General features: G+C 59.6%; 1 protein-coding gene across 4 annotated transcripts; it reads left to right on the forward strand.

Annotated features, from left to right (window-relative positions):
- Nucleotides 1–55: 55 nt before the first annotated feature.
- NPHP4 (nephrocystin 4) lies at nucleotides 56–23,259 on the forward strand. Of its 4 annotated transcripts, none has more exons than XM_030017253.1 (29): nucleotides 57–310; nucleotides 944–1,134; nucleotides 1,680–1,811; nucleotides 4,120–4,292; nucleotides 4,611–4,675; nucleotides 4,956–5,111; nucleotides 6,120–6,256; nucleotides 6,819–6,985; nucleotides 7,069–7,195; nucleotides 9,198–9,380; nucleotides 10,126–10,255; nucleotides 12,618–12,664; nucleotides 13,359–13,570; nucleotides 13,675–13,866; nucleotides 14,503–14,681; nucleotides 15,307–15,467; nucleotides 15,824–16,004; nucleotides 17,137–17,265; nucleotides 17,483–17,685; nucleotides 17,758–17,984; nucleotides 18,088–18,277; nucleotides 18,431–18,514; nucleotides 18,627–18,771; nucleotides 19,091–19,176; nucleotides 20,124–20,209; nucleotides 20,562–20,733; nucleotides 21,283–21,462; nucleotides 22,303–22,446; nucleotides 22,651–23,259. In XM_030017253.1, the coding sequence occupies exons 2-29, from the start codon at nucleotides 1,000–1,002 to the stop codon at nucleotides 22,789–22,791; spliced, it is 4,164 nt and encodes a 1,387-aa protein (XP_029873113.1). In that variant the 5' UTR covers nucleotides 57–310; nucleotides 944–999; the 3' UTR covers nucleotides 22,792–23,259. The 4 variants fall into 4 exon arrangements, 3 of the variants coding, with proteins under 3 accessions (XP_029873113.1, XP_029873112.1, XP_029873114.1); XM_030017252.1 differs by having other exon boundaries at nucleotides 58–310; nucleotides 18,615–18,771; XM_030017254.1 differs by having other exon boundaries at nucleotides 58–310; nucleotides 13,374–13,570; nucleotides 18,615–18,771.
- Nucleotides 23,260–23,625: the final 366 nt, after the last annotated feature.

Raw genomic sequence — 23,625 nt, forward strand, 5'->3', positions numbered from 1 at the left:
CGAGGCACCGCCCCCCGCGGTGCGGCACCATCGCCCTAGTAACCCGATGCCGAGCCGGGCGCGACCACCCTCCCGAGGAGGGGGGTTGGGAAACGGCCACCGCCGCCGCCGCCGCTTCCGCGGCCGCCGCCGCGCCCGGCCCGTGCCCCGGGATCGTCCCACCGACGTTTCTCTCCTTTGCCCGCCGGCGGGGTGGGGCGCGGGAGCGCAGGCGGCGGGGCGGTGAGCTGCGGCGGAGCCTCCGTATCCCCCGCCCTCCCCCCCCCCGGCGCGAGGTTGGTCGCGCCCGTGAAGATGGCGTTGGGGCGCGGTGAGTGCGCGGAGCGACGCGGGTTCGAGCCGGCGGGTGGCGCGTGGGCGCCTATAGCCGCGCGCGGGCACCTATAGCCGCGCGCGGGCACCTATAGCCGCGCGCGGCCGACGCGTGCGGGTGCGCGGGCGCGTAGAGGCCGTGCCGTCCGCCACGCGTGTCCGCGGCTTTGCCGCGGGCAGCAGCCCCGTCCCTGCCCGCGTGGGCGCCCACCCGCGGGAGGGGTGGGTGTACGGGCGGCCGCCGCGGTGCGCCCGGCCTCGCGCACCTACGGCACCGTACGCTCGCACACGGGGGCCGCTGCGCGCGCACGCGCGTACGTGTTTGGGTGTCGGCGCGTGTGCGTGGGTGCCTGCGGGCACGTGCCCGCGTGTCCGTGGGTTTCCCGCGCCCGTGCGTCTGTGCGCAGAACCGCGTCCCCGTACGGGTCTCTGCAGGCGCGCGTGCACGTACGTCTGCGCTGCACCCTCCGGCTGCGCCCCGTCGAGCCGCCCGCTCCCGGGGAAGGCCGGCGCATCCCGCGGGACCCCGCAGCCCCTTTACGGCGCGTCCCGTCGCGGCCGTCCGCGCGCGCGGCGTCACGGCCTTGGAGCGCGTTGGCCGGAGCGTGCGTTTCCCGGCTCCGTTTTCCAGCCGAGCGCTCGCCCTAGCCGACGCCGGGAGGGAGAGGCGACCTTCGGGGCAGCAAGATGAGCGAGTGGGAAAGGTCGTTTCAGCGGAACGTCGTCCTTCCTCCGCACTGCCAGCGGAGACGGACTCGCCGGCCGGGCTCCACGGCTTTCCGCTGCGTCCTGAAGTACCTGGAAGGGGCTGCCCTCACCCAGGTAGGGGGGACTCGGAGAGCCCAGCAGTGTCTTCTTGCTGAGCCCTTGCTTTCTGCCCGCCGCCGGCCGGGATTTGCTGCGTTTGCCGGCCGGAGCTCACGAAGGCGGAGGTTTTCAAGACAAGGTTACTTGTTTTGGGGGGAACTAACTGTAAATCTCCCGGAAACACAAATCGGAGCCGTGTCTCAATCCCAGGGGTTTTTACCTGCAAATCTGGGTTAGTGTTTAATTAAAAACACTTTAATTTTTGTTAGTTTCTAATCTAGGTGAGCATTTTTAAAGTAAAATCTCCAGGTAGCACTCTAAAAGTCTGCTACCCCTTTATTAGATGCTTAACGTTTAGTTTTCCCGCTTCTGCTTTGCTTGTTCAACCTCTGCCATTCCGACAGGTTCTCCAGCAATGCACAAAGCTGTCCGTGGCCGCTGGCCTGATTTGGGCATCGATTCGAAAACGGGAATTGTTTGTCCCCTCTTACTGAAGTGTGTTTTCTGCAGCGTTGCGGGCCGCTGAGCTGGCGTGTCCCCATCCTTGTCGTGCCTTGCAGGGAGCTGAGTACCAGCTGCGCCTCTCCCTTTTCGACGCCACCTACCACCACTTCTTCGGGAGGACGTGGAGGAGCAGCCGGCGAGCTGCCCGTGCCGCCCCGCCGCGCCCGGCCAGGGCGGCTTTCAACGAGGTAGGGTGCTGGGGGAGCGGCCGTGCCGGCTGGGTCTGGGAAAACGCCGGCAGCCCCCCGGGAAGGGGCGGCGATCCCGCGGGGAGGTGGCTGGAGCTGCAGGAGTCAAGTCGGAGGAAGGAGGTTTTTAATACGCAAAGGGAAAAGCTGTCTTTGCTCGAGTTCAGCCTGGAGCTGCTCTCCTTTGGTGCTGGTTTGGCTCTGTCAGTCTGTGGAAGCGGAGCTCGGAGAGCTCTGGGAGCCTGTGATCAGCACGCCGTAGCCGTGAGCCTTTTAAAGCGGCAAGTCCGAAGCGTGCCCGGGCTCTGGCCCGTGGTCGGTCTGTCTGCTGCTGAGCCTCGTCTGCGGGGCTTCGTTCTCCTGCACGCAGGCAGACAGCAGCAGCAAACCCTTTTCCCTTCCCGATCCTTTGCCCAGGGTGCACCCCAGACACTGCCCACTTCTTAAGGTTTTATGCACAGTTTATTGGAATGGGGAAATTGGGCTCTTGGGTTACCTCCGGGGCTGGGCGACGGCGTGGGAGCAGCGGTGTGCCACCGTGTGCCGCCTGCTGTGTTCAGAGCTGGCGGCAGAGAGCAGTGTTTCTTCACGAGTGGGAAGGAAGGGAAGGAGACGGCACTTTTCTCACCTTCTCGCCTTCTTCCCTTACCTGGGAACTTAACTCTCCCAAAGCCATGCTTCCACCCGCTCCTGATACCCGCAAACCGGGGTGCCCCCTTACTGGGGAGATCCCGCTGCCCCGTAGTGGGGACGACAGCCGAGATGTCACGTTTTCTAATTCATACCTTTTATTTCCACCTCCTCCGGTGCTGCAGATGAAGTGTGGCACAGATTAGCACCGCGCTCCTTCATTCATTTAAATCGGTAGCAGTATCTGAGGGGCGCTGACATGTGCGTTTCTCCCCTGAGTATTTTAATTACGGGCCAACCCCTGCTTTTTTGAAGGGGGACACAGAAAAACTATGGCAGAGAGCGCTGCGGAGAGAGCGATATGGTGCCGCTCCCCACCTCACCAGACACCTTTCCAAGCACCATCCCTATGTCCGCAGGCTTTCTGGGTGTGTGGCGTGCGGTTGGGAGCAGTTGGCAGGAGCTTTGGGGTGTTAGGGGACTGCATCTCACAGCCTCTCTGCAGTCACCGAATTGCATCGCCCATCCCCTGCAGCCCTCCCTGCACACTCACGGTGCAGCCGCAGCGCTTGGGGTCTTGCAGCCTGCGTTGCAGCTGAGCACCGGGATCTTTTAACTTCATGATACTCGGCAGTTCAGCGTCGCAAAGAGTTCGGGTGCAGAGGCAATCGATGTGTGGAAGGTGAGGGAAGGGGGAAAGGCTCTGCTCCTCGTGCAGGAGAAGCTGCTGGCTGCTAGAGAGCCGCCTCGCGAGACCTGGCAGCGTGCGGGGGCATTGCATCCTCTGCCTGCGCAGGCCACGTGCTGCGCTTCTGCCTGCACGTGCTGCTGCCCGCACGCTCGCCAGCTTCACCGGAGGAGCGGGCAGGGGACGGGGTCCGCACGTGTGGTGGGTTAAGGTGACCCCTGCGCTGCATCGTCCTCGTAGGGTTTAGGGGAGAGGAGCGAGCTGTCGTAAAGTGGTGTTAGCGTTCGCAAAAGGAACAGCAAGCCTGGTTTTACAAGGGATCCGCTTTAAGGGCTGTCTGTGTCTTTGCAAGGCAAGGCATCGGTCTGCAGCCAGCGGTCATTACTTCAACGTTTTGCAATAAAAGATAATAGAATAACGATTTATTTCCCTGGGTTGACACGGTAATGTCTCTCTCCGTTATCCCTTCCTGACAGCCTGTGATTACAGTAAACGTTTTCCCTGGGACACTGCGGTAATGAGTTTTTAACAGAAAGATTAACCTAGCTTTAAATCCTGTCCCGGGGAGGTGACCTGTGTCCCGTCCCCTCCTGCCCTCAGGTCCGGGCCACCCCCATCTCCCCTCCTTGCGGCAGGAGGGCTTCCAGCTCCTTTGGCTTTCCCAGTGTGGGCCTTGCTATGATGCTGTAGGTCAGGGGCGCATCAAAGCCCTGCTCTTATGGGGTCCGCAGCCTGCGAGTTACTCTGGAAAATGGGTGTTAGCAACAAAAAAAAAAAGAAAAAAGAAAAAAAAGTTAATGACGTTTGAGATTTAAGGAGGTTGAGATTTCCGAGTGGTGCTGGAGGTCGTTTGCCGTGAGCTGCTGCCTGGAAGTTTTGATGGATGGTCTGGTTGGGCTGCTGGCTGTCCAAATGCAACGGCTATTACTCTGCCTGCAGCTGCTGCCACCACCTCTGAAATACCCTTTCTCTCTCCTTTTCCTGTCCCAGACCGTTTACTTCCACACCTCCTTGAACCACCCCGGCATCGCCGCCGTCGTGGAAGTGGTGGCGACGGCCGGGAAAGGGGACGGAGGCTCTCAGCATCTCTCCTGTGGCTTTGGACTCATCCCCCTCTTTGGCAACGGGTCGGAGGCGACGGATCCGGCTGCTGAGGACAGAGCGTAGGTCCCCCCGCCGCCGTGTGATGGGGCACGCCGGGAATTGGGGTGGCAATGTGCACGGCTGCTTCGGGGGGGAGAAAGGGTGGTCCTGGGGCTGCAGAAACAAAGCCAGTGTTTAGAAACCTGGAATTCTTCATGGCTGGGGAAGCAGCAATGGGTTTGTAAGTGATGCCTGTCCTTTCCATAAAGCACAGGGTTTTTACCACGGGTGCAGAGCAGGAAGGTGGTTTCTTACTGTTGAGCAGAGGCATTGCGGAAGATGAAGATGCGCTTCAGGGTGGATTTACTGACCACTGCGCCTGTGATCTTTGCTTTCAGACTGAAGCTGTACCATGGGACGCCGCGCGCCTTACTGCACCCGCGCTTCCAGGACCCCGTGGAAAGTAAGCAGCTGCAAGACATTGCGTCTCGCTCCTTTCTTGGCGGCCTCTCTTATCCAAATGAGTATCGTGTGTGTCCGGTTGATGCGATACGTGGTCCGTGCCCTGGTAGTGCTAAGCGGACGTGCCTTACTGCCAGCAGGGAAAAGCCTGGCCGGGAAACCCAGGTTTTCCTTTGCTCCCAACACGTGTGTTCGTGGATAACGATTTCTTCGACAGTGGCACTGCGAAGCTGTCTCCCCTACCCTGTTTTGGTCATTTTGGGATGTTTTCTCTTCTTCAGAGAACAAATACCTGACGGTGATGGAGAAGAGCCACCTGCAGTACGCCCTGAAGACCCACCAGCCCCTGGAGACGATATTTCACCTCCTTCCCGAAAACCTGCTGGTGTCTGGGCTGCAGACCATTCCCGGGTTGCTGCCAGCGCACGGAGATGCGAGTAGGGGCTCCTTCCCTTTCCCTGCTCCCTGTGCCACTCCTGCTGAAGGCAGCAGGTCCCTGGGAAGGCTGCGGGCAGGGCAGGCAGGGCGCTGGCATGGGGATTCTGGGAGCACCGACGGGTTCTCTGCAGTGCTGCCCCTCGGCGAGAGCATCTCCGCTCCGCCGGTGGGGCTGCAGCCCTTGTGTTCACGGCTTACCCTGAAAGATGTCAAAGCGGCTTCGGTCTGTTCTTCCATTAATTGCTTCGCTCCTGGGAAGCTGCTAGGGATAAGTGATGGTTGGTTTAATCACAGTTGTTCAGCGGCGTCTTAGGAGAAGCCCTTGCAACTTGTTTAAAGTTGTCCTCCTTGGTGGCGGGGCTCAGGATCACTGGGGGTCTGGCAGGCTCAGGGGGACGAGCCCTTGCACGCTCAGGCTTCGTTAATCTTCCCCTGTGGGTAGCAGCCTGGCCATTTGAGCTGCTATGATTAAAATTGTGTGATCTGAAGATTCAGAGGGTAAAAAGTACTCTCAATTCTGGAGCGGAATTATTCTTCAGCTTACTGCTTGAAAAACCCTACTGCTAACCGTTTTGGGGGTTGTAACTGTTAACGTTAAAGCTGAGCAAGGTCTCCAAAGCAGCCGAGTCCCTGGTGCTGCTGAGGAGGGGAGAGCCAGCGTCTTGCACTGCAGGGCACCTCAGCACTGCAGCGGCGGTGGCTTTATTAAGTAAACAGATTGCATCCATTGACACCGAAGGCATTAGGTATTTCTGGGTCTCTCCCGGGCGTCAAGGCGTGTGTGTGCCAGGGAAGCTGGGTGAAGCAGGAACGTTTCACTGTGCGTCTCTGCAAACACCCCATGTCCACATAAAGGTGGTGGTCCCGTGGCCAGCGAGCCTCTGCACGGCCACGACCTCTCCCCAGGGCTGCTTTCGGCTCGGGTCCGGCTGCGGGTGCCCCTGCGTTCCCAGCATCGTCCCCCCCCGGCCGCAGCGTGACCTGTGGCCACCACCTTGTCTCTTCAGGTGACTGCTTGCAGAAACCCCGGCTGATGAAGCCGGTCACCTGCTATCTGGAGAGGCTGTCCGTCCGGCTGTACCCTTCCTTGGAGGAATTTGAGGAAGAACTGCTGGACTTACTGAACAGCGATCGTTTACTTCAGGTACTGCCGATGCGGTTACAGCAAGGGAAGGCACAGTGCACAAGCAGTAATGCCGGCGCTTCGTTTACAGGCAGAGTGGGAAGGTTCAGATAAATGGCACTTCTGTATTTGTTTTGCTTGGAGTCTCCGATTTTTTGTTTTGGCTTTTTTTTCTTTTTCGCCGTGCAAGCCTCTTGCATGCTTTGTGGCTGGATTAGCATGCAGGTGCTCTGTGTAGGCTTTGTTTTGAACATCCAGACGCTAATAAGCAGCATTTGGGTTTGCTCTGCTATGGAAAATGCAAAGATAAAGTGCAGTGCATTGAGTACATCTCTTTAGGAACAGCAGCGCTCGGTGCCCAGTAAGGACTGCTGGCCGAGTCCTTCTTTATTTGCCAGATTTGCGCCAACTCTGCCATAAAGACGAACGATTTTAATATCCATCAGCCGCTGGGGGGGTGGGTCCTGTTTTCTGAGCTTCCGACAGACTGCCTGAATTTTCCTGGCCGCAGGCGGTGCAGGGAGGGATGCTGTGCCGCCCCGTGCCGCCTCGCTGCCCGAGCTGAAAAACTTACCTGTCGCAGGCTAACGCTGCGCCGGACGGCGACGGGGTGGCAGTTCGGGAGCGGCGGCTGCACGTCGGCGTCCACAACGGCCTGCGCTTCGTCCAGGCGCCGCAGGTGGCCGTGCTGGTGCCGGAGGCGGAGGTGGTACGGGGCGGCTGCCCGGGGGTGCCCGGCTCCGGAGCCAGGTAAGGGGGAGACCCTCCACTGCCGGTGCCGCTTCCCTCCTGCCTCGGGTCCTCCTGACAGCCGCTTCTCCGTCCCGGTGCAGGGGTGCAGGTCAAGCCCTGGTCCTCAGGAGCCGCATCCAGCTGAGCGAAATGGTCCCTCACCCAGCGTTTGGGGTCTGCTTCCAGCTGGAGTACGTCTTCTGCAGCTCGGGGAGAGCTGGCGGGAAGGTAGGGCTGAGCGTGCGTGCACCTCGTCTCCATCCTTTATTAAAAAGTGGAGATCCGCCGCGGGGGGAGCGAGCCCTGCTGAGTAACTCTGTCCTCTGCTCCCATTTCGCCATCCCGTGCCTCCAAGACGCAGGGGCTCCTCGTTTCAGGGCCGCGCTGCCTAACGAATGGCCCTGCAAAGTGTCCAGCGGATGGCCCCACAAAGTGTCCAGGTGCTTTCCACAGCGCTGCAAAAAATATCCTGCAAATGGGCTTGTTGAGTCCTTTTAATTACACGCGGTTACATTTCTCCACTGTGTATATGTATATGGAAAAGTGTAGCCTGCTGCAGTCCCATAGTGTTCTGGCAAGCTAATTTGGAAAATTTCAGCTTTTTTTAATTTAAAAAAGGCTTTTCTTTAGAATTTAGCATTTATGCCAAAAAGAAGTTAACCCCTCCCGCTCTTTTTTCTTTTCTGAATGCTGTGTTTTTCTGGGAGCTTCAGCCTGATGTTCTCCGGATCTTAAAGCCAGAAGTCTCTGTATTGACTGCAGAGACCACGCTCGCTAACCCCTACTTACCGATCATTTACACGTATTTCAGTTTAACCTTTCCCCAGGTTAAACCCAGCTTAGCGAGCCCTTCCGTCCTCCCCTCCAGAGCCCCTTTGCTATTGGAGCCGTTAGCTCATAGTGTGGCTGAATCAATGGTCATCAGTTCGTTAGGAGGCCCTAATCGTCCTCGTTGAAAATGCTCAAGTGTCATCTCTTGTTAGAGCTGTCCAGAGCAAAACTTGGGAGGGAAAATGGGTATTTATAAAGTGGGACACACGTGCCAGGCCAGAGGGATTTCTATTGAGGGGGGGAGGAGAAGCTGACCCTTGCTGTCGGAGATTATATGTGGGGTTCAACTCCTTCAAAAAGCTGAAACCCGAGGACCCATGGACATCTGGGGCTCCAGACGCAGATCTGTTTGTTTGGCTGTGCTGGGTGCTGGGAACGCTGGCCGGGGTGGCGGTGGAGCTGGTTCCCGCGGTGCAGCCCTTGGGCAGAGCGGTTAATCCCAAAGCCGCTTGCCAAGCTGATCGCCTTGTCCTCCGTGCCATAATTAGCAGGCTGCGAGGGCGATTGCGGGCGCAGATAGAGACCTCTTGGTTTGCTTCTGCACCTCTCCTTCGGTTTAAGGGGAGGCTGTGGATGCGCCTGGGTAAGTGGAAGCCTTTACGTTGCCTTTCCCGTCTGCTAAATACATACAAGGGATGAAAACTCTGTTATGTTTGAAAAGCATTATATCATGCTTTTATATTATATCAGCATTATATTATGCTGATCCATAATACAGAGGTGTATTCGCTTGCATAATTGGTGAAGGGATGAGGTGCAATTACCTGGAGCACGGGTGCCTGCTGTACTGCAGCTGCAGGCTGTGGGACGGGGAGTAACGTCAGCGACGGGCTGGGTAAATGGGATATATGCAATAAAAAAACAGCGTGCCCGTGTGGGGAAGGTTGGTACGGGGTTTACAGGGAGAAAGTGGGATTCGTGCCTGTGGGCAGCTGTGGCTGTGAGTTTGTGGTCAGCCTTGAGGAGGTGAAATCATGTAGGAAGGTGCCGGTTCTGCCTGCGGCGCTGCTGGCAGAGGGAAGAGAAGCAAACCTCAAAACCGTGCAGGCCGGCTCAGTGCTCTTTCACTGAGAGGTCTCGCGATCCTGCGTCCCCTCCCCGGGATCGATGTGTCCCTCTCCATCAGAGAAGCATTCCTGGTGCTCCTCAGAGCCTGCAAAGGGAAGCGAGCAGAAAGGTGCAGTTGGTGGCGGGGGGCGGAAAATGGGTGCAGAAAGAGAAATAAGGTGCTGGAAAGCGGAACGTCTCCAGAACGGGTGGAAGGGGAGCGGTTTCTGTGATGCCGGGAAGGCGCAGCGGGAGATGAGAGCCCGCATCTGTCCGGCAGCACCCGCTCCTCCGTCCCACGGCGAGGCGGCGTGCCCGGCGCTCACCACGCTCCCCCCTCTCTCCCACCCAGGCCCTGCCCGGCAGCGCCCACGGCGAGACGGCCGACATACGCTCGGTGCGCTGGGCCGTCTGGAGCCCCGTCCTGGGTGCCGGCGAGGCGGAGGTGGTCCTGCCCCTGCGCGGCGGCGCCTGCCGCGGACCCTGCCAAACGTTGGTCTACCGGACCCCGACGAGCGGCAGGAGCTCCCGACAGGTAAGGGCTTGCTTCTGCGCCGCAAGATACACGGGGACGCTGCCGGTGCTTGGACGGGCTTGCCGTTAGAGAGGCTCTTTGCCAAAACCTTTGTAAGTGCCCCGGCGACGGAGGAGCTCTCTGCAAATCTGTGAGTGGATGAAGAGGCACGGGAAGAGGAGGGCGGCAGCCCCCCAGCCCCTGCCAGCGAGCGTCTACGGCGATAGATAGCACACTCGGTGTCTGGTGCTGCTTGACTAAAGTGACTGCAAACGGGCAGACTGAGCTGCCACGTAGCCGGTCGGCACAGTTATTGCGATGCTTCTTGGAGGCCACTGTGACCTGAGCCGGTTTATTCCGAGATGCGCATGCACGAGATAAAGACCTCGTTCCCAGGTGTTTATCAGCAACAGCAGGTTAGGGCTGGGGCGAAGGAGTCATGGCGGGGTGGCCAAAATACGGCTGTGGTGCTAAGCTGCACGGGTTGCTCTCTGCTGCGGGCCAGGACGGATGAGTGTCTGCAGAACTTGCTCAGTAAAAATCTTATACCGGGTGGTGGTGGTGGGTGGAGTTAGCAGGGGGCTGCGTGTGTGTCTTTGCAAAGACAGAGGTATTTGGTCAGAAATTAAAGTACAGCCCCTTGCTAGCTCTGCCTCTGGCTTGCACCACCGTTTATCCGACTGCAGGGCAAGGGAGTCGTCTCTCGGAGGTACGGGGGAGGCTGCGTGTAGCACACTGTCTAAAAGTATTTCGTTTCTAATTTCAGGGGAAGCACGTGGAGTCTGGGACTGTCCAATTCTATGTTTCCACTGATTCGGAAGAACATCTTGTAACTGCTGCGGAGATCCTACGTAAAGACAAGGACGAGTCGGAGAAGCCTCCTACGCCATCGCTGAGTGAGTGTTTTCCAGATCGCTGACATTTAAAATACAGAGTGTGGCACTGGTGTCTGCTCAGGAGAAAAAAAACACGACTTCACCGAGTGAGCTAGTTTATGAATTACCGGAGTGAAGCAGGTTTCCATCGAGTTGAATTCAGCTCTCACTTTTGAACTTGCAAAATTCCCCTGTGACAGTAGCGCTGAGCCACGTGCAAAATCCCCTGGGATTTCCAGCATGGCACCAGCCTGCTCCTGTTTCGGGTCGCGCTGATGGCGTCTGGGCTCGTGCTCAACACCCAGAGCAGCTGGATGGGCACAGCGGCTGCACCAGCAGCGTATTGCTCTCTGCCAGTGCCGCTGCTCGTCTCTCTGGACTCTGAATCCCTCCATACGTGAGGACAGGAGAGATGGCAATTATAGGCTGAGGAAAAAAAAATATAATCTTGTTGTGCTGCTGCTCAAGGAGCGTGACAGCAGCACACGTTCGATCGTCCTGCACAGGCTCTGCCAGTGCCTAGGCAGGAAAAACCAGGCTGCGTATGCGTGTGTGCACATACGCATTTGTCTGTCTGTCTGTCTGTGTGTCTATAGTGCAGGGGTGCCAGGTGGTTGGAGTTTCAGCACTGTGTGTGTTGGAGGCAGAAAGAAAACTGCCATTGGCTTGGGTTTGGGCACGGAGTTGAGTCAATGCCCCAGGCTCCTGGAAATCCTCTGTGGCTTGTTTCTGTCTAATCCCCCCTTTTCGTGATCGATGGGAAACAAAACTTCCCTTTCCTCTGCAGCGTCGCTTCTGCTCCTGCTCCGGTTCCCACGCAGGTCTCTGTGCGATGCTCCAGATACCTGACAGTGTTTTAAATACGTTTTACGAGCTTATCCAGCTCCTCTGGTGAGCCGGTAGCTGCCGGACCGCCGGTCGGGGCAATGCCTGGCGCGGTGGATGCCCGTTCCTGCTCTGGCTCTGGAGCTGCTGTGCCTTCCACGAGATGGCAGTGGCACCATGGCTCTGCCGCAGCAAGTCCTGGCTTTCTGCCGGCGAGGAGCCAGGTTTGCTGGTGTAAGGGGCTTTAGAGCAGGAAAGCTTCACGGGTGAAATGAAGGGCTTTGGCGATGCTGGGGCTGCGCTGGGTTAGGCTCTCTGCGACGTGGCTGCGTCACTGCTGGTACCTTCCTGGCGCTGCTTGAAAGGTTCTCCCGGATGCCTTTCAGCTGGCGACGGCCAGGACGTTGAGGGAGTTGCAGTGCGGTGAACGGAAAAGCCGGCGCGCGCCGACGGTGAGCTTCCAGCCCGGCACTGGGCTGGCGCGCTCCGGCTTGCAGGGACCGTGCTGGAGTGCGGGCAGGGTGCCCGGCGAGGGGAGATGCCCCAACAGGGCGATTTTAGGAGATGAGCTGCGTGGCCTTTCCCTGGCTCCGGGGGCCTGGCGGCACCGGGGGGAGCTTGGGAAGTGCAGCGGTGGTCCTGGAGCTGTGCCGTGAGGTGAGCGGCCACGCGCGAGAGCCAGCCTGCGCTCCGAGCTGCTGAAAAGAGTGTTTGGTTAACTTCTTGTAGAGCTCCGCTGGAAAACATGCCACCACCTGGCCCTTTTGGCCAGCGGAGGCCAAGCGCATCCTCTGTCAGCTCAGCTGCCGGTGGTGCTGATGGATCCGTCCATCGTCTCCTTAACACTGGCCAAAGCCGTTCTAACTAAAAGAAAACAATGTTGTAGACGTAAGGGAAACAGGGTGGTTTCCTTTGCACAGCAGTCAGCATGAAGTAGCCAGAATATGTGTGGCGGTGAAAGCAAAATAAGGTCTCAGCATCACGTGGATGCAGAGATAGAACATCTGTGCCCCTGGTCTGCTCCGCTCTGAAGGACCCGCGGCTCAGCAGCACAGCGAGCTCAGCTGTGCCGGCGCGCGAGCCGAGCAGCCAAATATAAACATGATAAAGCTCGTACCGTTTCAGGGCACGAACGCACGAATAGATGAAGGGAGTGACAAGAAATAACAGAGGAGCGACGAAAACCTTAAGTATCCTAAAACTTTCACGTCTCATTAAGCATCCCACTTAGGCAGCGCCGGATGGCCGTAGGGAACCGCAGCACTGTCTGGGGATGGAGGAGCTGCCTTTTGCGGCAGAGTTAGCCTAATTCCAGCAAAATAACGGTTGGATCTGGAGATGTGCTATGTTCCCCCCTGCCAGGCAACAGTCGTATTGGAAAAATAAGTCAAATAAGTGGCTGAGAGACGGTAAGCCACCTCACTGAGCTGGTTTCACCCCCCAGATTTAAAAGGGCTGGTGGGAGGTTGGAGGGGGCTCGCTGGCGGAGGTCGCAGCCGCGGCGGCGGGGCCTGGGGCGACGGCTCCGCTACAGCATCTCTCCCGTCCCTCTCCGCAGGTCCGCAGGCCCCGCTGCGAATGGCGGCCTCCCCGCGGGGACCGGGGGTAAGTGCCGCGGACGCGGGTGGCGGGCAGCGGCGTTCCCGGGGGACGACCCACGCGCTGAGGACGTGCTCCCCGGTCGCGTCCTCTGCCGGTTTTCCTGGCCGCTGCGGCCAAGAGGCGCCGAGCGTCCTGCTCAAACCCACCTCCTCCGAGGCAGCGAAAGGGATCCTGCCTATAACGTGCTGGGCGAGAGTCCCTCAGCTCTTTTCACACCCCAAATGTATTTGTAAGGGCAGTTCTGGTTTTTTGACAGCCCAGATTTGCCGAGTACTGTTGTCCCCGGTACATGCTGACAGTGACGCACGGTTTCTTCGTGCGGAGCTGCTGGGGTTTAAGGAGAGCTATGAATACCGAGATCCCTCTTTATGCTTTTTTTATATCTTGATTCAAGGATCAAGGCACACAAATATTTTTGATGAAATAAAATGCTTCATAAGACCGCATTAAGCGGTTTGATCTTCCTGCTGCATTTTCTCGTCCCTCCCCTTGCCGGGGAAAGCGCGGCAGCTAAATAAGAAGCAGAGGTGCCGCGCCGCTTCTCGGCAGAGCGGCGATGCCGGAGCACGTGGCATCCGAGCCGCTGCAGCCAGGAAGGGCCGCCTCGCCGCCGGGGTTCCCGCAGGGCAGCCCGCCTCGGGGGGCTGCTCCCCTGGTGTGGGGCTGCGGGCGCTGACCCTCGCCGCTCTCCCACCAGCTGTCGGCGTCCCAGCTTTCGGCCCCGGCGCGGGGCAGGGGCCAGCCCCCGGCGCGGCGCGGCCGTGGCTCTCGGCAGGAGGGGGGGATCACTCACCTGGAGGCTGACCTCGGCTCGCCGGACCCTGAGCCCCGCGCCGGCGACCAGCTGCGGGCGCTGCCCTTCGCCCCGCTGCAGGTGCCCATCGCTGCCGTGGGGCTGCAGGCAGGCAGGTGATGCTCGGCCGCCCTTCCCCGGGCTCCCGTGCCCCCATCGCCCGGCCCACCGGGGTCCCCCGCGGCCGATTCTGCGCGGTTCACCCCCGTTTCTCTGTCAGTTCCCGCACCCTGCTCTCCCGTGCCTCCCTGGCGCGCCTGCACGCCGCCGGCTTCCCAGAGATCCTGGACCACAACCAGGAACCGGTGGAAATCTCGGAGCCGGTGGACCCGGCGAGTTTCAGCCCGCGGCTGGAGGAAGCCGACCCTCTGCAAGGCAACGAAATAATCCTGCAGTTCCTGGCTTTCGGCAGGTGGGATGGCAGCTCTTCGTGGTACCTTCTGCGGGCAGATCCCGGGGGCCTCCTGGGGGAGAGTCCTTTACCAAAATCCCCCCCAACCCGCTTCCCTGCTTGAGAGGGAGAAGTCCTTGCAAAGGTGCTGCTTCCCCCAGCGCCTGCTGTGGAGGCAAAGCCCCGGAGGGTTTTACGATGATGTTCTTGTCCTTTCCGGGCGCTCTTAAATCACATTCCAATTTTTTTTATTGTATCCATTAGCCACAATGTGATGTAAAAGCTAGTTAATGCAGGGTTTCTCCATACATGCGTATGGAGTTGGGAAAGTTGGCACCCGTGGGGGTGGCTTTGGCTGGATAAGGCCCCACTTGTGTTTTTTCTGTGGACGGCAGTCTGCTCTGTGAAGGTAAAACGCTGCCTTTGCTGGGCTCCTCTGTCACAGCATATGGCGGAGGACAGCTGGAATTGTGAAGCTTTTTGGAAAGCCAAGGCAAACCATATGCCCGCTGTCTTCAGAGAAGTCCAAATACTTGTGATGCTGCCGATCTTCTCTTGTTCTTCTGCCTTTCAGTGCGTGCCAAACGCACTAGTTGCGCGTGATGGCGAGGCAGCGCCGTGCCATGAGCTAACCCAAACCCCTCTCTCTCCCTGAAGGGATGCCCAGGATGGCGTGGAGGGGACTTGGCCGAGGACCATCTTCCTCACCTTCCAGTTCTACCGTTTCCCGCCGGTCACCACGCCGCGGCTGCAGCTGGTCAGCACGGATGGGGGGCTGGCGGCTGTGCCGGCGCAGCTCCTTGTCCGGGTGAACAAGGACGGGACCCTCGACACTGGTGAGCTCTGGTTTTAGCATCCTCGTGCGGCCGCTCCTCTCCCATCAGTCAGTTTTGGGCTTGCCTGTGGGCTGAGGAACGGGCCGGTGTCTGCTTTGATAGCTAGCCTCCGCTAGTTTGCGTGGCACATCATGAAAAACGTTCAAAATGTCCAACATTTGAAGTAGAATGCCGGGAAGTGTTGGTGGCATGATTTGCACGTCGAGGCTGCCAGCTGCCGCTGCAGCTAAGCGCCTTTGAAAAGAAAGGCGGCACGTGAGAGCACAGCGCCCAGAGTGAGCAGCTCTGATCCTCCTAGCTGAATGCTCTTCTTTGTTTCTTTCTGTGCCTTATTAAGTTCTGGTCCTGAGAGACACCAAGCACTTGTGGCTGGGGAAAGCTCCTTCTCCACGTGGAGCTGTTAATAGAAATGGAGGGGGGTCTGTACAGACTGAGTGTTTCTGGGGGGTGGGTGCAGTCCTGGGGGACCTTGGACCTTACTAGTTGACCGATGGGTTCATTAAGTGGAGGAGAGCAGGCATGCGAGCAGGCAGGCTTCTCCGGAGCAGAAGAGTGTCCCCGTCCCGGCCGACGTGCTGCTGTCGGCAGACGCTCCATTTCCATGACGATGCCGCGTGTCTCGCAGGACCGCCGGGCTTGCAGCTGAAGTACATGGTGGATCCCGCTTTCCTGCGACCCGGGGAGCAGCGCTGGTTTGTGCGGTACCTGGCCGAGCACAGCCTCCAGATTGACGTCTGGGACGGAGACTCCCTGCTCCTTGTTGGGTCTGCTGCTGTTAAACTGGAGGTATCAGTTAAATTGAAGGTCTTTCCCCTTAAGCCCTCAGGACTGCTAACGATGCAGGAGACCCCCTGCTTAGCAGGCGGGGGTGTTAAGGAAGAGCCTGACTTTGCCTTTGGTCCCGCGTTGAGATTGCATCTTTAGTAATCGAGTTGCTGTCAGCCCCTCCGCGTAACCGAGACCGATGCCAGCCCGATAAGCCCCTAATTGCGGGATTTGTCATCTTCTCCTCAAAAGTGGTGGCAAAACGTTAACTTTCTTCCGCTGCCCTGGAAATGCTGCAGTATTCCAGGGCTAAACCCCCCAGACCTAGGACGTCCAGAGACATCCTTACCCCTCACCGGTCCTTGCCTTGTCCCCAGCCCCTGCTGCGCCAGGGCCGGGCGGCCGTCAGGACCCACCACGAGCTGGAGGTGGCCACGACCGAGTACGAGCCAGACGTGACGGTGATGGGCCGGGAGGCACTGCGGCACGGCGCCCTGCGGCCCCTCGGCGTCCGCGTGGCGGTGAGGGGCCGCCTCCACCTCTGCCTAGCCAACATCGGTAAGAGCGCGGCCGACAGCCCGGGCTGCCGGCACCGGCACCCTTGCGGCACGCGTGCCTCGCCGGGTACCCCCGGTGCCGGTCAGAGCCCCCGTCCTGGCACCGGCGCTGCTCGGCTCCGGGTGCCGCTGGGCTGCGAGCCGAGGCATGTGGCTCCCGGTTGTGCTCGCGGTTCCTCCTTGGCTGCAAACGCCGGCAGAAGGCAGCGGGGAGGCCGGCGGTGCGGGGACGGCAGCGCCGTGCAGTTGGGTGCTAGCAAACAGCACGGGGCTGTGGGAGAGATGCACGGGGCTGTACCTCAACGAAAACCACGCTTGTAAGAATGTTATTCTTCCCAGAACCCGCTGGCTGCTTTCATTTTATATATTTAATTCCCTGTCCTAGAAATGTGCAGTGACTCCAGGTTTTAAAATCTTATCTTCAGAAGGAAGATTAGCTCCATTATAAGATATCTCAAATCGTCATTTCCATACTTTGCCTGCAAAGGGACGATAAGCTCCTGGGAAGGAGAATCTGAGATTCACAACCCAGGGAGAGGTTTAACTCACACCTCGCAAAAGAGGGAGAGATGCTGCACCAGGACAACAGCCGCCCTTTGATTGTTTTTTTCCCTGTCCTCTTTGTTTGAATTTCAAAATACTGTTGTTAAAAACAGTATTGAAAAGCTTGGTGCGCCTGCCTGAAGGATGGGGACGGGATTTGTAGGCCGGGTAAATACCCAGCGGGTTTAGAGCCTCATCCAGCTCCGCTTGGCATAACCTTTGCGGGAGCGCGGATGGCAGCAGGAGCGGGGAGACGCGGTGGCGCGTGGCCGTGCCAGCGGCAGCGCTGCAGCCCGGGGATGGGGGTCACAGAAAGGAAAACCGGAGCTGCTGAGGGACTTGGTGGTGACTCACTCAGTATGGCACTGTGCTTTTGATGCTGCTGCGTCTCCGGGCAGACGGCTGTATGGTGGTAGCAGCACGAGGCTCCGGAGGGAGTGCTCGCAGAGAATTGTTAGCAACCAGATAGTTGCTCCTGCTTTTTTTAAAATTGTCTCTAAAGAGCTGCCGCGAGGATAAAAATTCGTAGTAGATTTTTTAACGATGAAAAACAGATGGTTTCCGCTCACTCTCGTCTCTGCTCGTGGCAGGTCACCCGTGCGAGGAGACCCCGGGGCAGCCGCCGTCCCTGCCGCCGCCCCGCTCCCGCGTCGTGCCTGCGCCGGACGGCGCTGGCAGCATCCCGGCCGGCGGCTGGATCTCCCTGAACGCCGCCGTCGGTGAGTCCTGCCGGGCTGGGGCTCGGCCGGTCCTCCGGCGTGGGTTCGGGTTGGCGGCGTCTCTGCCGCTGCGGCGCTGGCGCCGTGCCCCCGGCCGCGGGGTTGCTGCCCCCTCCGGCGCTCCCCTTGCCGGGCCGTCGGCATCGTGGGGGGGTCCCTCGGGGCCACGCTAATCGGGGGGGTCCCTCGTCGGCGCCACGGTGTTCTCTCCCCGCAGGCGGGCGGGTGTCGCGGGCGCGGAGGCTGGCGGAGGTGGACGGCGAGCTGGCGGCCGCCCTGTGCGGCCGCCGGCCGGAGGCAAGGCTGGCCCCCCCGGCCGTCCCCGGCGAGGCCACGGCCGCCCGCCGGCGCAAGCTGCGGCGCATGGCGCTGGTGCGGCAGCGGGAGGACGCCGGCGGCGAGAGGACGCCCCAGCTCTCGGTGAGGAGAGGGGGGACGGGGAACGGGGGTGCGGCGGTGGCTCTGGGCTTACCGTCCCCTCCCTCGCGGCAGGGCTGGCAGGAGCAGCGTGCCCGGCACCTGCGGGACCTGCAGATCATCGATGCCTACCGGGAGCGCGTCAAGGGCGAGAGCATCTCCCGGATGCTCAGCCAGGCCATCACCGCCACCCACACCGTGCACGCCGTGCTGGGGACGGCCGAGTTCTTTGAGTTCGCCCTGAAGAACCCCTACGGCGTCCAGCACACCGTGACCATCGAGGTTGACCACCCCGAGCTCAGGTGGGGGCCGAAGCGGGGTCTCCCCCGTGTGCCTGGGGAGATGCCAGGGTGGCACCGGCTCCCGACCGGTCCTCACCAGCACCTCTGCCGCTCGCTCCCCCAGCGTCATACTGGACCCGAGGGAGTGGCGCCACTTCAAGGAGCTGACCAAGAGCGTTACGCCGGTGGAGGAGGAGATGTTCCACCTCCGTGACGACCTCAGGCCTCAGGTCTACCTGCGCCCCAAGGAGACCGTCCGCATCCCCTTCAAATACCAGACCTTCTCCGCGGACCCCGCCGTCGTTGTGGCGCAGGTAGGTGCGAGCCCCGGTTTTGAGCCGTTCCCAGTAGGAAGCATTTTCCTCGGCTGTGTTTGCCTCTGCAGGGCAGGGTGGCACCGCCACGGGGAGCACCGCGCAGCCGTAGCGGTGCTGCATCCCCAGGCAACCGGCTTTTGCACCCCACAGGGGCCGGCAGGGCTGGGTGCCGGCGCCGACGCAGCCACCCGCTCCCTGGGGAAGAGCGGGGCCGGGCAGACAAAGCACATCCAGGTGAGGGAGCCGGGAGAAAACGCCGCTCGAGGGGCTGCGCGGGAGGAGAAGCATCACTCTTGCAAAACTCCGTCCCTCTCCCGCCGGTCGCACGGGACAGGTCTCCTTCCAGGTGAGCGGGGGGAAGCCCATCGCGCTCCTGCGGGTGAAGGTGGAGCCGCAGCCCCACGTGGTGGACCAGACCTTCCGATTCTACCACCCGGAGCTCACCTTCCTAAAGAAGACCATTCGGCTGCCTCCCTGGCACACGCTCCCCGGTGAGCCCGCGGTTGGGGCTCGGGCTCTTCCTCGTTAGTCAGCGTCCAGGGTTCATTGGGGCCTCCCTGGAGGTGCGGGTGGCATCCAGAGAGCTCGTCTCTGCTTCCTCGCCCTTTCACAGCCTTGGGCTCCCCACTCGCTCTTCATCCGCTTGCCTGCATTAATTTTACGTTTAATTCCCTGCACCAGTATGCCCGTGTAGTTTGCTGGGAGCCCTGCATAAGGGATTCTGGTCTGCGGCTGCGTGGGGTGCAGGATAGCAAGCACAAGCGCAGAAAACGCTGAATACGGTTTCACCTCGGTCTCTCTCCTCTGCAGGTGCGCCAGTGGGGATGCCGGGGGGGGAGCCCGAGATGTTTGTTCGCTGCAGTGACCCTGACATCATTTGCGAAACCAAAAACATGGTACCGGTTACGCTTTGGCATCGGTCTGTCCTTTGTGTCCTTCTGCTGGGGGTTGTTTTCGGCGGTGGCGAAATGCCTCGCACCCACGGAGCATCCCTGTGTATCAGCCCGTGGTAGCGAAACGCTGGCGGTGATGAAGCTGGAATTGCCCTTTATTATTGCTCCAATTAAAAGGAGCCACATGGCTTTTGTGGTGGAAGCTGAATATTGCCCCTTACCCCATCCTGCAGCAGCCTGTACTCGCTTGTTCTTTTGAGCAAATACCGGATGATTAAGATGCTGGGGAAAAGCAGCCTTTTGTCAGGCATGGGATAGACCTTCCCCGCTGCTCGGGGTCTCCGCAGCCGCTGGAGTTGTGTGGCGGGGGCACGGCGCATCCTTTGAATGCGCGGCAGAGCATCTCTCCGCTGGGTGATGCCGGGGCGGTGGGGAGGACCGTGCCGGACTGAGGTGCTCCTTAGGCTAAGCCTAGCCGTCCCTCTGCGTCCCTCCCCAAGCGCAGCCCTTGCTTTGCAATGCCCGGCACGGGTTTCCTCGGCTTGCTTTGCAGCTGGGGGAGGTAGAAAGGAAAAATAAACTTGAGCCCATACGTGCAGATGGCGATGAGGGGTCGTTGCTAATTGCCGTTGCAGAAACGCGTTAGTATGGTAATTGGATTACGGCTTGTTAGAAAACTTGGGGAAAATTTGCCAAAATTTGATTACAGATGCAGACCTGGAATGCGATAGTCGTTTGTGTCCTCTTTTGTAATTAAAAATACTGGAAGAGCTCAGCCAAGCTGTATAATAACTTAATAACATAGTTTAACTAGATGCTGAAAGCATCTGCTTTCGTAAGTGGGTCGGTGGCGGGTTTTTCCGTTAATGGGAAGGAAACCCTGGAGTCCTCATTAGCTGGTTTGATCGCGAGGTTAACCGTTGGAACGATGCTCTGATTTCTGCACGCAGGGGCCCGGGGAGCCGCAGGACATCTTCTTAAAAGTAGCCGGAGGACCAAGCCCGCAGATCAAAAAGTTCTTTGTTGCTATTTATACGTAAGTAGCAGGACCCCAAAAAGTGAGAAACACTAGCCCCGAGCGCGTGGCAGGGCAGGAGGGGAGCTCACGCTGCCCTTTCCTTGCTTGCGGCTTCCCGAGCCCAGCCGGCTTCGCTGAGCAGCGGAAAGCTGGGCAGGAGGCTTCCCAAAACTTTTGCAGCTTAGGGTTTTACATTGTTTTCTTTTCCTCTAAATAACCCCTGGCCAGAGCATCCCCGCTGTGCAAGCTAATGCCTTTTGAGCCAGCCGGGCTATCTCTGCGTCGGACAATGCTCTAGGAACGGGTGGGACTGATACGGGTTCCTTAGCAGAAGCTGTCAGCGAGCCCCGTCCGTCTGTCTGTGCTGCAGGGACGCCTGGCTGGCAGCACCCATCCAGATCTGGCAGTTCTACCTGCACTCGCTGCAGCGCCTGGACGTCAGCTGCACGGCCGGGCAGCTCTCCCGCCTCTCCCTGCTGCTGCGGGGCACCCCGGCCCCGCGGAGGGTGCAGGCGTTCACCTCCCACCCCCAGGAGCTGGAGGTAAACCCCGCCGCGGGTGGGCTCGGGGCTGTGGCAAGCGAGGGGCTGGGCTGGACCAGCCTGGTGAAATCCCCTCCGGAACGGGAAATGCAGCCCTAAAGTGTTTGCGATAATTATCTTTTGATTAGAGCTGTCATGTGTAGGATCATCGGCACGAAACCCCAGAGGGCGAATTATCTGCGTTAATGAGACCATCTGAAGACTAACAATTTCTTTAGAATTCGTTTGGCCGTAATTGCAAATGTCAGTAATGAAAGGCACAAAAAACTCCATCGCTGTCCCGTAAACAAAAGCAAAAGTCTCCCCGGGCGAAGCCTGCGAGGGGAAGGAGTCCCGGGGCTGGGGGGAGCTGGCTCTCCCCGAGCGGCTCTTATCCTTCCCGACACGAAGCCGGTCCCGGCGTATTCACGTGGGTGGGATTCGGTAGCGGTGGTGTAGGTGCACAGGTCTTTAAGAGCAATCGGGTCTGGTTTGTACTCCAAGCTGGACGTCGCGGAGGTGCGATAGGCTGCCGCAGGCGGCCGCAGCTCCCGGTGTTGGTTTCCACAGGTGGATCCGGACGGCACCTTCCTTCTCCCTGCCAACGGCATCCAGGACCTGTACCTCGGCGTGAGGCCCCGGCGGGCCGGCAGCAGGTTCATCTACCTCAACCTGGTGGACGTGGAGTCCCACCAGCTGGTGTCCTCCTGGCTGCTCTGCCTGTCCTGCAGGCAGCCCCTCATCTCCAAGGTACGGCGGCTCTTGCACCGGAGAAACGCGGTGACGGCACCAGACCGGCGGTTGCGGTCTGGCCAATAACCCGGGGCCGTCTCCTGCTTCTTCCTCTCTTTACATCTATGGGGGTTTTGGTGCTTGCCACCCTGAGCGCACGTTTCATCCTCGGGTGCTCAATCTCGCTGCAGACTGCGGTAAAACGTCTTTCAAGCGGTTTCGAAGGCAGTCCCATGCTGAGGAGTGTCAACTCTGAAGTATCCCCGGTTGTGAAATTAAAGCTACAGCATGCTGCTTTCTATTAGCACTGTGCTGGCAGAGGCCTTCCCTGAAAGATAGAAAATTAGATTTTCCGGCTAATGTGTTCCTTTTAAAAACGTTTTCCCAAAACCCTCGGTGCCGGGGGAAGTTCAGATCGGCATTTAAACCGATGCCTCGGCATCCTGCCAAGTGCCAGCCCGCCTTCGGTGCCACGGGGCGTTACCTGAGCGAGCGCCATGGCTCTCCCTGTGGACGTCCATTAATTAGCTGGAGGACGAGCTGGCCGGTCCCAGCTGCTCCCCTGGCCCTCGGTCGTTCGGGCTTGTAATTACTTCTGCTGCTGCGCCGGTGCCAGCGGCGGCGCGAGGAGGATGCTTTTGCTCAAAGGTGGCTTCTTTATATCTGCTGGCAGAGATCAAGTGTAAGGCGTAGAAGGGGAGAGGAGGGGACGTAAGGCAACGTGCCCCCAAAACGCCTCCCACGGTGTGTGGGTGCAGGAGGCATTTCTCCGCAGTCGGTTTGGGGGAGCGCCCGTCGTTCCCTCTGCCCGTCCCGCGGTCCGTGCCGCCTCTGCCACGGCTTGTGCTCAACCCGCAGGCGTTCGAGATCTCGCTGCCCGCGGGAGGCGGGAGAGGCTGCAACAAGCGCATCACCTACACCAACCCCTACCCCTCGCCCAGGCTCTACTTCTTGTGCACCAACCGGCCCGACCTCCTGCAGTTCAAGGAGGACTCCTTCGAGGTACGTCCTCCTGCCGCCGGTCCCCCCGCCCTTGCCAGACCCCCGCCCTCATCCAGCTGGACACCATGATGCGCGGAGCGATGCTCGGTGTAGGGATGCAGGCTGTGCTGCCGCGGGAGGGCCGTGCTAGCCTGCGGAGGGTGGGCAGGTCGAGGGGTCCTTGCCGGGTCCCCCCGCCTTCTCCTCCCACCCGTTTTCCCGCAGGTCGCCGGCGGGGAGGTGTACACCATCGGCTTGCGCTTTGCCCCGAGCCAGGGCGCGGGCGAGGAGGAGATCCTGATTCACATCAACGACCACGAGGACAAGAACGAGGAAACCTTCTGCGTGAAGGTCATCTACCAGTGAGGCTGCACCCTCGCCGCGGCAAAGCGGCTGGTCTCCGTGCCGGCCACCGCCGCTCCCCCGGCAGTGCCGCCTCGGGGATGCCCCTGTCTCCCCGACGGGGGGGTTGTGAGCCCCGTCCCCTCGCAGTCAGCACCTCACCAAGCCGGGAGGTCCCGCTGTCCGCCGGGATGCCCGGGTATTGCCGTCAGCGTCAGTGGTGCCACGCGGCTCCATCTGCACGAATCGGGGAAAGCGAATGTATTTGTTGCCGCGCGTGGTGACCGCAGGATGTCTTTATTTTTGTTAAGCGTTACTATGTTTTAGGCACATTGGAATCTTTTTTTAACTGAAAAATTTGCAGATCTGATTCTGCAGAATATTTTTAAAGTATTTTATATTCTACAATGAGTTTTGTACACACTGAAGCAGTTTTCTGGCATTTCCGTTACTTTTTACTCATCCTTGATCAATTAAACTTGCTGCACAGAACTGGCAGACTCTGGCGGCATTTTCTTCCGTGGGAGGTGGCAACCCTCGGGATCCCCATCCTGTGGAGGCAAGTGCTGAGCTTGCCCTGCCTGCGGCCACGGTGCCATCCGTCCTGCGGTGGGGAGTGCCGGGGGTCCCCTGTGTCACCCCCAATTCCCTGGAGCGTCCTGGGGGTCGGGGCAGAGCCCCGGCAGGCAGCCCACTGCCCCCAGGAGAGTTGTGCCCCTGTGAGCGCCGTGTCACTTCTCTTTACGGGGCTGAGGCTGGTGAATTAGTAGCCCCGATGAAGTCGTGTGCTGAGTTCCTCTGCCTCCCTAGGACTGATCGGAAATGACAGCTAATATTTTAAAAATGATTATGCTGTCT

This window comes from Aquila chrysaetos, chromosome 6, assembly GCF_900496995.4.
Source record: "Aquila chrysaetos chrysaetos chromosome 6, bAquChr1.4, whole genome shotgun sequence".
NCBI classification, from domain to species: domain Eukaryota; kingdom Metazoa; phylum Chordata; class Aves; order Accipitriformes; family Accipitridae; genus Aquila; species Aquila chrysaetos.